This window comes from Sylvia atricapilla, chromosome 5 (genome assembly GCF_009819655.1).
Source record: "Sylvia atricapilla isolate bSylAtr1 chromosome 5, bSylAtr1.pri, whole genome shotgun sequence".
NCBI lineage: Eukaryota > Metazoa > Chordata > Aves > Passeriformes > Sylviidae > Sylvia > Sylvia atricapilla.
Genome location: NC_089144.1, coordinates 10,294,702 through 10,306,740, shown reverse-complemented (window position 1 = coordinate 10,306,740; position 12,039 = coordinate 10,294,702). Strand labels below are relative to the sequence as shown.

Sequence of the window (12,039 nt, the reverse complement as noted above, 5' to 3'; positions counted from 1 at the left end):
CTAGGTGCTTCAAAACGTGTTTATAAATCTACAACCCTTGCTTTTTAGCTTCCTTTTTAGATGGAATTTTAATTCCCATTATGGACACTCAGGAGAGTGCATATATTCTATTTCTTTTCTAATACCACATTTAAGGACTTTGCCAAATGAACAAAAGTAAAGAAAATAACCCTAAAAATCCTAGCAGAGTTTGATGTCAGTAACTTTATATAGTACTATTATTGTGAGACATTTTATTATCTAAACAAATCCTCATTTGGAGGAACTTCAGATATACATTTTTTGCAGCATATTTAAAATAATTATAGAAAAGGAAAGGATTTGTATTTTATGTGGTGATTTATGTCTGATGATGTGAAATAACGGATTTTTAAAATATATGCCAAATAACTTAGCAGCCTCTTACTTAATAAGCAGTCATGCTGTTTAAAAGAAAAGTAATGGTAGGTGTCTAAAACTTTCTCAGGTTGAAAACCAATATTCTTTTACATTATTAACTCTGATTGTCTTCATGGTTTAATCCTTTGCTTTACATAGCTAGGGGGCAGAAATAGTGGGAAAGTCACAGCCACAAGCAATAACATGGCAATTAACTCAGAGGTACTGGTGGGACATATAAGTAATTTTAAGTCAACATTTATAAACGTGATGTTACTGGCTTGAAAATCTGGACATCATTTGCAGCTTTGGAAGATTTGATTACTTAACTGATTTAGATTTTCAAATTGCTTTTGAAAATCAACCACTGGTTTGAATCTGCTCCAGATGGGCAATGACTGAACATTGTTATAATCTGGCACGTATTTGGTAGCGTCGATAAGTGAGTTGATGGCCTCATTAAAAGTATCTCAAACATATGTGCTGATTAAAAACCTCCTCATCTCAGGCTCAGCAGGGTTTTGGCTGAAGGGAACTGAACTGCTCTGTCACCCCTAAGGGCCCTTTCTGGCATGACAACAGGAACTTCATAATGCTGCTGCACACAGAGGAGAATATGAAATATGTCGTGGCCCAGTGCGCCTGCCCAGCAGCAAGTGTAGCCTGGTACAGTCCAGCAGGAGCTTCTGTGCCCCCAAAACCTGAATGAGAATCACACAACTGAGATCATGGGGTGCAGGAGTCGAAAAGTGTTATTAATTTTTCCACCAACAGGTCCTCAAAATTTTTGCCTATCTGGTTAAAAAATGGTGCAGAGATTCAGGCCCTGAAGGTTCAAAGGCTCTGAACATCAGAACTAGACATCCCAAACCCCCTTGTTGTCTCTGCAGACAACCAGATGTTTCAAAAGTACATCACTTCCCATCGTAAGTGCAGCAGCTAAAGCTGGTCACACCAGTTGTGCCCAAGCAGTGCCTCTTTGTTTCCAAAAGAAGCCTAGGGTGATCACAGAACAATAAGATATACAGGTCTGTGTTTTAATAAATTTAAGGCATGCAAGATAAATCCCATTCTCAACAGAATCCCATCGTTCTGGCAGCTACTTGCTAAACTGCTATGAGAATATTTTGCGCTTTTTTCACAACCTCAGAACTACGGAACAGGCTCTTTCTTCCAAAGTGTTACGACTCAGCTCCCACAACACAGTAATTTTTTAAAGGAGAAAATGTACCATTTCTAATAACAAACCTGGCAAAGACACTTAACAAAATTATGTCCCCAGCACATAATATTCCTGGGTTTTAGGATGCTTTGTAACCATTGCTTACATGAATTAAATAGCTCTTTTCTGTTTAGACAGCTGGATTTCTGTGTGGCACTAGATGGCAATATTCCCTCAGCTCCTGCAATGGTCAGGGGAGCCATACACAGCAAAGGGACACATCCTGACCTTGTTTCCTTATTATCACCCATGTAACTCATATTATAACAGCCAGGTTTTATGTGACTAAACTCAATCTGGGCTGCAGGGCTTTTTAAAATCTCTGTGCGTTCATCCACCTACCTTTACAGCTTCACAGTTCTCTGTCAAAACATTTATTGGACACTCGGTTTACTGTGTGGGATCTTCTGTTTCATTAAGAAAGCTCTTATGGTCTCAGGCTGTTCCATGATGTTGCTGCTCAAATCTACAGGCAAGAAATATATACATCCGGAATGTTGCACTGGTTTCCTGCTGCCTTTTGTGTGTTAATGTGGTGGCAGATTCAGTCAAGTCATTATTCAGACAGAATGTTGCCTCATGTCAATTCTGAGTGGATTAGTTTTTCCACTCATGTTTGTTCTCATATAAAATCAGCACTATCTAAACTCAGCAAATATAAAAAAGTAATTCTGTGTTTTTACCCAGATGAATTTAACCCTATCCCTGTGTCACATTTCTAAATGTTTTCTCTGGTCAAAGAGCTTATAGACAGCAAGGAACAGGCCAGCAATGAATATTGCCTATCTCCTTTGGTGATTAGGATTTTTTTTTGCCTTTGGACCACGTTATCAAGGTCCAGATCTATTGAAACTGCTCCTTTCAAAATCAGGCTTGACATTGATTTTTGTGAGACCATGATCACTATAATTATTTTCCAATAATTAAGGACTCTGAAACAATGGTGGAGAGTGAAATGCTCCTGTTTACACACCACATCCCTCTTCTGGTCCTCTGGAGAGCCACAGAGCACAGCTGAAAATATCAAACTTTTTGAAACCATAAACAAACGAAATTTCACACTGTTAGAAAGTAGTAAATTATTCTCACTTCTCTTTTTCAAACGATGGAATAACTTATGTGTAAAAACCCATCAATGTCCAAGTGGAACTGCACCACCTGAGCCCTCACTCTGTGCCCAGCCATGCCCTTTTCTGTTAGTTGCATTCGTTTCTGTGGGCGATTTTTTCAAAGTCAGTAGAAAATATTTTACGTGTGTTAAAATGCAAGGTTGCTTTTGCAAAAATAATCAAATGCCTTTTTGCTGATAAAACAGGGAAGGTGTTTCATGTTTTGCAAAGGCCTGTGTAAGTAATTCTTGATATAATAAAATACTTGACTAAATCTAGTGTGTCCCCTTGTGTACATAGAAACCTTACAGTTTGTGTACCCATGTTTTCCCAGAGCATTCTTTCTTGTTGCACTTGCATCTTTTGCTATTCACAGCCTGGTTTATAGATTTACTAAACAGCTCAGGTGGCCAAGCAATTACGATAACAAATGTGTAATATGCAGTAAATGCTGTATCATGAGGCACAAAGTGTTGTGGCATGGGTTCAGGCCTCATCCAATAACCAGGAAATGCAGAAAGAAGGCTTCATTGGTCTCAACACATTTTTCACTGTATCTTTACTGGCACTATAACTTAGTTTGGAAGACATGATTCAAATTCAAGTGTTATAGGTATCTGGTATGGACAAGTGACATAATTTCTTGCAGGCAGCAAATGTTCTATGCCACAACACATTATTCATCTCAAATCACAAGTCACAAAATACTTGCTGATAACATCTACTTTTGCTTGGGTGAATGAATATTAAAACTTGTTGTCACTAACTTCCATGTTTTGTTTAAGGCAGAAGAAAATTTAATATTTTTGAGCAGCACAAGAATTTCTTAAAGAAAAAAACATTTAGCAACAATGTGTTTTTTACAGTTGTCATGTTTGAGCTTGGGAGTGGGACTAAGACCTCTGGCTTTTCTGGAGTTTCTGTGTGGCCTTGCTGATGCCACTTTACATCAAGAGCATTCAAGTACCTCTGGAGCTTTCTTGAATTCATGTCCTTGTAGTCATCTGTCTCATCAGTCCTCATTTGTCTAGATGGACTAGAGGGAATGGGAAGGATCAGAACAATCTTTACTGACTTAATGCCTTTTATATTCGCAGTGGTCCTAAAATAAGGACTCAAACTCTTTGTTGCAAAAGTCACTCTCATGATTCCTTTTTCTCTGGCAAATGCTTTAATCTCTTGAGTGTATAACTACTGGAGTAATGGGAGGACTTGTTTTCAGCACAGGCAACAGCATCATTTTCAACTTTATGTGTGTACTCACCCTGATATTAGGCTATTCTTTACTTAAACCTGAATCCCCAAAAAGGAACTAGGTGTGATGGAATCTCTTCTTGTTAACAAACACTTCAAGCTAATTGTCAAGGGGGTGACTAGAGGGGGTTACATGTTTACAGTCAGTGCCAGAAAAATACTTGCCTGGAACTTTTTTCATAATTGTATGGATTATTGATTTAGCTAGGATGGGATTGCATTAGGTGAGTTAAGGTAGCATGGGTAGTACTCTATGGCTTTTAGTTTGTTCTTGTCACTCAGAAATGGTACAGAGGAAGCTTTTAGCTGAGAAATCAAAGGAAATGGTGCATAAGTTTCTGGTGTAGGATGCTAAGGTACTGTTTTAATATTTTAGGAAATATTACCAAGGCAGTGGATGGAGAAGCTGTAATGTTTAAAAATAAGGAAATGAAAATAAAACCTGACAGTCTCAGTAATTTAATTAATGAAACAACAATAATAAATAATCATAAAATGAGGTTGGATCAGGTGTATGAAACTGCTCCTTAGGCTGCTTGATTTTAGGTGAGTAATCACCACAGTGATAGCAAAATGCCCTCTTTTCCATGAGTTGGCTAAAGAGAAGGGAGCCACTACTCTGGCTGAAATAACCATTAATGGGAAAATTATGTCTTGAGCCTCTGATGTGTTTGAAAAGTAAGAGAACCTTTCCTTCATGTTGACAGACTGGAAGTCAATTGAAAATTAAATGCCTCGAAAACATTCAAACATCCTGAACCTTGTCATTTTGTTATGAAAGTACACTACTTCTCTGAAGCTGGCCTCTGTTGAAATCCCTTATTTTCCTGAGGACAGGCAATTGGAAACTTGGATGTCAAGTTCTGCTTTATCCCACCTCATAACCCTCACCTGTGATGTTCTTTCCCTCTCCCAACTTAAGACCAGTGCATTCTCTCATACTCCCATCTGCTGATCTTTTCCTTGGAACCAGGATTATTTAATCTCTTGAAAGATGTTTCATCTTCCTCATATTCTCCACTTTACCTGATTATTCAGAAGACCCTTTTTTCAGAAGTGCATTTTCTTTGCTCCAAAGCACCTGAATAAAGTTGCAAATCATCTTGAAAACCAAGGAATTACAAAACCCTCTTTTTTTCTTGACCTCTTCATTTGCTCCAAAATTAATCTTCTCTCTATTTTACCTGAAAACTCCCTGGTTGTATTTTTCCTAGTGTTGCCTTGACCTCTCTTCATCTAGTTGCTTTATATTCCCAGGAAGCTCATTCCTGACCTCCTTGCAGTGTAAGTGTTCCTGTTGCTAATCTTTCCAGTGAATTTCTGCCTTGCTCACCTTTTCCTAATTCACCTGTCCCTAACCAACTCTTATGCTTTTTTCTACTTGATTTTCAACCTCTTCTGGGCTCTCTTTTAATTTTAGCTGCCCTTTCACTTCGTGCCTCACAGCCTGGCAGGCTGAATCTGAGAACTACAGAAATCCACTCGGAGGAATATATGAAATGAGGGATCTAAGGAAAGTGATCAGATGTACTGGAAGTGACTCAAGGAAGAAGAAAGAGCCAGAGCCCTTTCTGCTCACCCAACTCCACCCATATGAGCTGCTCTCCACATGCCCCTTCCTGTGTGCTATGCTTGGCCCTCCCCTCATCTCCATGGTCACCTTTACAGTCTTCTCACAACATGCTTGAACCATGAGGCTTAACAGGAACTACCTGAAAGCCCTGGAGACATAGAGGGAAAGCAGCAATTAACTACTCCATGGGTATTCGCTTAGTGCCTGAAACAGTTACCCATTGCATTTCCAGGTGAAGTTGGGGACAGGCTAGCATTTCAAAAAACATGTACATTCCAGATGCCTTTCCCACACGTCTCCTATATCTCTCTATCGTGTCTATGTCATAAATAATGTCTGATTTATGTTTATGGACCTTGAATCCTTGCTGAAAGTAGATCTGTGTACATTGCCAGAAGGAGGATCAAAACAAGGAAGCTGAGAAATATATTTATAGGAAGAAAAAGCACCTCAAGCCACACCAAAACCAAATCCCCCTCCTCCCCACCAAACCCCAGCCTAAGAGGAAAAGAAACAAAATAAAGGATAAAATTGTCATCCCTGAATTCTGGAGAACGTTTGGCTATCTAGACCATAGGATGGAATCAGTCCTATCATTCAAAGTAGATACGAAACAAATTTAGAAATGTATCTGAAAAACTTTGAAACTTATCCCAGATGTTTCTGTAGTTTTTTCAAGACTTAAAGAAACAGGCTTATAATGGGATAGATCACACATTACAACTCAAAGGAGGGAATAAACAAGAAGCAGTTTTACAGTGTTCTGGTAATTAGTAAAAATCACTGTACAAGGCATTACATTGTACAAGCCTGATTCATGCCTGTGCACACAGACCTCATCTCTGTGAGGTGTCCAATCAGATCAAAAGCTGCTTCTTTGTGAACTCAGGAAATCCATATGAAGGGGTACACAAAGACCTGGTAGGTAAAGAGATAGTTTAGAATTTTTTGACAATATAAATATATTTACATTGTTATCAGCATAACTAAGTCATTTGAGAGTGAGATTTTGCACACACTTTTTTTACTAACATGAATTCTAGGCACACATTTCCTGGAACAAAGGAAGATCAGCTTCATTGTGTTCCCAAATGCTACTGTGTGACCACATCCACTTTAAATTATTATAAGGTCCTAGAAGAACTTTAAAATAGATGTAGATTAGTCATCAAATGAGTATTTCTCATGATTCCTCAAATCACATCTGATATGTAGTAATGGTTCAGTCCCAATCAATAGGCTTTACTGATACATCTTTTCCAGGTCCACTGTGCCAGCAGAATTCTCTGGGCCACACAGGTACCACAGTCTGAGGTGTGAGTGCAGCAAGCATAGGCAATGCCTGTCTAGGTGTTAAACTGGCTGCTCATGTTCAGCATCCTCAGTTAACATGCTCATGGTACACAAAACACAGAAGCAAGGGTCAGAACTTTCTGAGATAATGTCATCTTTCAGTGGGGCAACCACAGAGAGTCGTGCAGAAACATCTGGAGATGCCAGCTTGGATCACAAGTAAGTCAGGTTTCTCCACAGCTGTGTTAAATCTGAATCTCGAAATTCTGCCTCTTAGTAGAGCTGCTAAGTTTGTGCAGAGGCAGTGAGAATCAACCAAATGAATCCTTGAACAACCTGATTTAATTAAGCCTGCTATGAGTAGGATATTTGAATGGGTGACCTCCAGAGGTCCCTTCCAGGTTAAATTATTCTATGAGTCAATTCTAATACACCTATATTGCATCCAGTTCCAGTATTAATGTCTCTTCTCTCCTGTGCTCCATGAAATAACACTAGGACTCTTCTTAGTTTAAAAAAAAGAAAAGTTGGTTGTACTGTGGGCTAGCAAGTTAAATGCCTAATCTAAGGGAACCAGGTATTTCTGTGGGGGTCCATGCTGTTCCTGAGACAGCTACAGCAAAGCTGCATCACATACAGACTTCGTCATGTACAGACTTCTTCTACACATGCCTCACCTCCGAGTATGTAGTATATGTGGTCTGAGTGATTCTCTGGTAGTCAGAAAAATAAGGAAACTTCAGGTTTTCAGTTTGGGTAAAAAAAAAAGAGTATTTGATTCTGGTGTGTGAAGAGAGTGCCTGATTGCCAGAGTGGTGAAAGCAGCATGGTATTTCCAGATTCAAAACATACTAGATTCTCTTCATAATGCTCCATTGAATAAGATGATTATAGTGAAAGGACAATTAATGACTGTTTTCCAAAGTACAGACCAGGGCTGTGAATGGAGTGTCAGCAAGGAGCAGTTCCCTGACAAGCAAACAAGCTGACAGTGTTTGGGAACTCCCCTGGAGACACGGGTCCTTTGTTTCATTTCTCACTGCACCACACAAAAAAGAGGAAGAATTTAGGTGGGGGAAACGTACTGTGATCTTCCTTCAGTTTGCATCCTGGGAATGTGAAGGACAGGGTTGTAAAGACAATGAAGAGCATGCTCCTTTTCCTAGTTTTGCTGGGAGTAGTATCTGGTAAGAACATGATTTCATTATGCTGCTAAAATTAGAACACTGTTGGCTGTTATACTTTCTCTAGGGAACTTTATAATACATATTTAGGGATCAGACACAGATGGGAAAAATCAAGTAACAATTATTTTCCTACTGAAATAGATTGGGCTCTGTGGTTATAGCAGTATAATGAAGAGAATATGAGTCTTTGCTAGAATGCTTTGTTGGATGAGACACTTCATTTCTAATTGCCACTGCTCAGTGTGACAGCACTGGAGTGGGAGATGAGGTCAGCTCTCCAAGAAACAATAACTACTAGTTGTATTCCAGTATCCTCCTTTCAAGTATTGATAACATTTCTTTTTGATAAAGTAAAACAAGCAACCAAACAGGACCAAACAGAAAGAAATGTGTGGACAATATTAGTAGTATAACATCACTAACTTTGATCAGTGTAAATACATGGGAGATTTGCCAATATGAGTATTTGCACATTAATAACTTAGTAGACTATCTTCAAACTGTGTGAAGTCTGTGTGGCACAAAAAGCACTGGTGTTGCTGTAAGCTACCTGCTCTGGTAGGGTCATTTTGCTCTCAAGGGACTGTAAGAGTTCTGCCATCCTTCATTAACCTGTCAGCACTCAGTCATTTTCCTGATGTTCCCAAACCTGTGATTAGGACGCTGCCTGCCACTTTCAGTTTTCATTGAAGAATAGTGTTTTTCTAACCTGCATGGTTGTGGGTAGAGAAAATCTTGAAGGTGTCACTCAAACACACTCTAAAAACTGGCACATCACAGATAAATGTTTTAAATATACATAAACTTCTTCAAACTAATCTCATTATTGCTTTGTCTTGGGCTCATCATTTGTCAATGATTGTAATTAGCAATTGTGATAAATAATGTGTTAAATTGCTTCAGAAATATTTTGGTCTGCAAAGTAAAGAGGTAAGCAAGGATTTGTGAATATGGAAGGAGAGTTTTTGTAAAATTGGTTGGAAAAAGAAGAAGCCATTTAGATGTAGCATATAAAATTTCAGTTAAAAATGAAGAGCAAGAAGAAAGAACTCTTGATTTAGAAAGACAAATTCTGAATAAACAGCCAATGAAATCTTTGGAAATAATACAAAAATAGCAATTCCTTTCTACATTTCTAAATAATGTAAATTATTTCATCGTTTTTATTAATGGTTTCCATTAATGAATTGTGGCTTGATGAATGAGCTGAATTCATCAAGTCCTGTCCACAGGACATTCAAAGTTCAGCTCCACTTATGGAAATGTATCTCCAGAAGCCCCTCCCAGCCCAGTCTCATTTTCATGGGTGATTTTTCTTGATGGTGTTTTCCAGAACCTGTAATGACTGTAATAAAAACTTAGTCCTTCACTGTATCTTGCTCCTGCTGACATAAATCAGTAACAGCTCAGCTGAACTCAGTCCTACCTGGGTGTCAGACTGACCTGTTCAGATTAACTGTCTCAGGCAGTCCCCACCCCACAGTGTCCCACATCCCAACCTGTACCTTTAGAGTAACTTCAATGCCATTTTTCCCATAAATGCCAGAGTAATCCCAGCTGGATCAGTGACCCGTGCACCTGCTGTATCTGCAGTGTGGGGGCATGAGAATCAACATGAAGCTGTGGAGGGGCCCTTGGGATGCAGCTCTAATGGTCTCAGACTAGTTGCTGTAGCAGCTTTTCACCTTGCAGCTCTGCAGCAAAAAACAAAAAGACCTCATGGAGCTTTTGCCACAGTGATTGCTGGTGTATGAAGAGCCTGTCCAGACCCTTGAGTGGGCAGTACCTGTCTCCCTCTTGGCACAGAGTGTGTAAGAAGTTCAGCTGAACACAGCCAGCTGGTTGGAGGGTGTTTTGGACAAACCAGAGAAGTATCCCCAAGCAACTGCCCTGCCAGAGTCTGGTGTTGAGTTACATTGCTGGTTCAGGGGTGTGAGATTACAGAAGTGTTTCAGGGCATCAAAGGCAGTCCTGATTCGTGTTTCCTAGGCACTCTTTATAAGATGAAGCACAACAGGTCTTTGTCAAAAATACCAAAAACTAGAAGCCAAATGACAGAGACAGCAAAAAGTTTGGTTTGGGGAGTCCAGAGGACAAACAAGGAGTTTGTGCAAATCTGTTGGTTGCCTCACCAGTATGTGCAGCTTCCATGCAGCTTTGAACCATAGTGTGCTTTTGTGGGCCTGCATCTTCTCCAGAGACTTCAAGTTGCTCTTCCTTGCTCAAAGCAGGAGACATGACAGTAGCCCCACTGAAATTGTTACTAACTCACACCACTCAAGAGCCAAGCTTGCACACAGCTGCCATAGAAAGAATTAGAAGAGGGAAATTTTGAGAAAATAGGTGCTGCTGATAGTGTAGTTCACAAAAAAATATTGTTTCTTTAGTGTCCGGGTCTTGGTGATTCAAGGTACTTTTTGATGTTACAATGAACAGAGGCACTAATTAGTACAGGAGACAAAATGAAAATACAGAAACATTTTTGGCTTCTTTGCTTCTGTATAAAGTCATACATGCATGCAAATGATGCAGTAAAATGATACTTTAGCAATAATCACTCTAAATGATAACACTATAGGACTGAATTGCAGAAAAGATGGATTCTTTTGTGATTAACATTGGATTTACTACCACACAGTGCCCCTGTTCGTAGGTAAAAAGAGAGTCAGGGTATTTTGCGCTCCTTAATGGGAGCTCTTGACAAAAGCTGTGTGCTTGTTAGCTCAAGGTTCTGAGAAGTAATTTTATGTTCATTTTTACCCTGCAGGAAAAAGAACCGAGTTGCTGAAGGGCTTACCTGCAACAAGCACTGTTGAAGAAAACTCAGAGGCTGGTGTTTCAGTCTATAACTTTAATGTGACTGTTTCTCCATTGGCTTCTGGTATTGCAGTTCAGCCTACCATAGTAAATTCAAACCCACTCACAGAAGCTTTTGACATCGTATCAAAAGGAGGTCTTGAGTTCAGGGTGAGTTTTAAGTTTAACTTGAGTAATTTTGAATTGTAGGCTGATATTCCCTGGATTACTGAGCACTGACAGTGCACAGTGTCTCGTCTTTCAATCAGAGAAGAACTTTAAATGCAGACTGTGGTACTATTCAAAAACGCTGTAATAGATATGACAGATGAATAGCAATAGTAATTATGATTTTAATTGCATCTAGGAAAATCACTCATCAGAATAATTCCATTAATTCTGTGATAGAAAAAAAAGTGATTTTTAGAAAATAAGAGGTGAAGAAGAACATGGAGGGTCTGCTTCTATTTTGAGGTTTTATCCATAGTTTTCAGCTTAATATGTATGAAGTCACTGTGAAATGAAAGTGCCTTAGTTAGACCACATACAGCTTCTGTTTGGCCACTCTCACCAGGAATTAAAATTAATTTGTCTCACTTCCAAAATAAATGAAGCTGAATCTGATCAAGTAATTTTTAATTCTGAACAAAGGCTGTGATAATGAGGAAGTTATCTTGAGGTAAGAAGTTACCACCCTTCCACACATCTGTGACCTGTCTCTATCCATTGCACGCTCTCATCCTATGGCAAATTTCCATATCTTCAGGCTGATTTTCATTGTTGAATAAATTAGCAAGTATTAGCTCACATTTGTCACGGGCAATGAGTGTTCAGATGCATGATAACTCATCATCCTGTTGCAATTTGCTTGTATGTCTGAGCCTGAACAGTGACACTGAAGAGTGGCTTTAATAGATACAGATAGAAATGATGCAGACTCTTAAAAAGGTGATTTGAATATCCTTTCTGGGTGTTTCCAAGGAAGCTTGTGTTTTCACAGAATTGATACAACAGGTCTTTTATTCTTCTCTTTGCTGCTTTCTGGGGGAAACTTTGAGAAAAGTAAAGCTGTGGCCCTGGGTGTTATTGGCTCATATATTTGATGTGCCTGTGGGGAGATGCTGTGGCTCCTGTGCTCCAGCCTCCCAGCAGAGTACAGAACTCACTTGTAGCAGCTCTGATGGCTCTTTACTGCTCCCCAACCAGGTCAGTGAAATGGTTAAAAAA

General features: G+C 39.3%; 2 protein-coding genes across 2 annotated transcripts in view; one reads left to right on the top strand and one right to left on the bottom strand.

The window, feature by feature from the left end:
- The window catches only part of SYPL1 (synaptophysin like 1), a 362,670-nt gene that overhangs the window by 302,476 nt on the left and 48,155 nt on the right, over positions 1 to 12,039 (bottom strand). The gene's annotated exons all lie outside the window — the stretch shown is intronic.
- The window catches only part of CDHR3 (cadherin related family member 3), a 34,059-nt gene continuing 28,997 nt past the window's right edge, over positions 6,978 to 12,039 (top strand). Inside the window, exons 1-3 of the mRNA XM_066319226.1 lie at positions 6,978 to 7,048; positions 7,931 to 8,016; positions 10,784 to 10,983. Of these exons, the coding sequence (XP_066175323.1) occupies positions 6,978 to 7,048; positions 7,931 to 8,016; positions 10,784 to 10,983 (357 nt within the window). The remainder of the gene's footprint in view (positions 7,049 to 7,930; positions 8,017 to 10,783; positions 10,984 to 12,039) is intronic.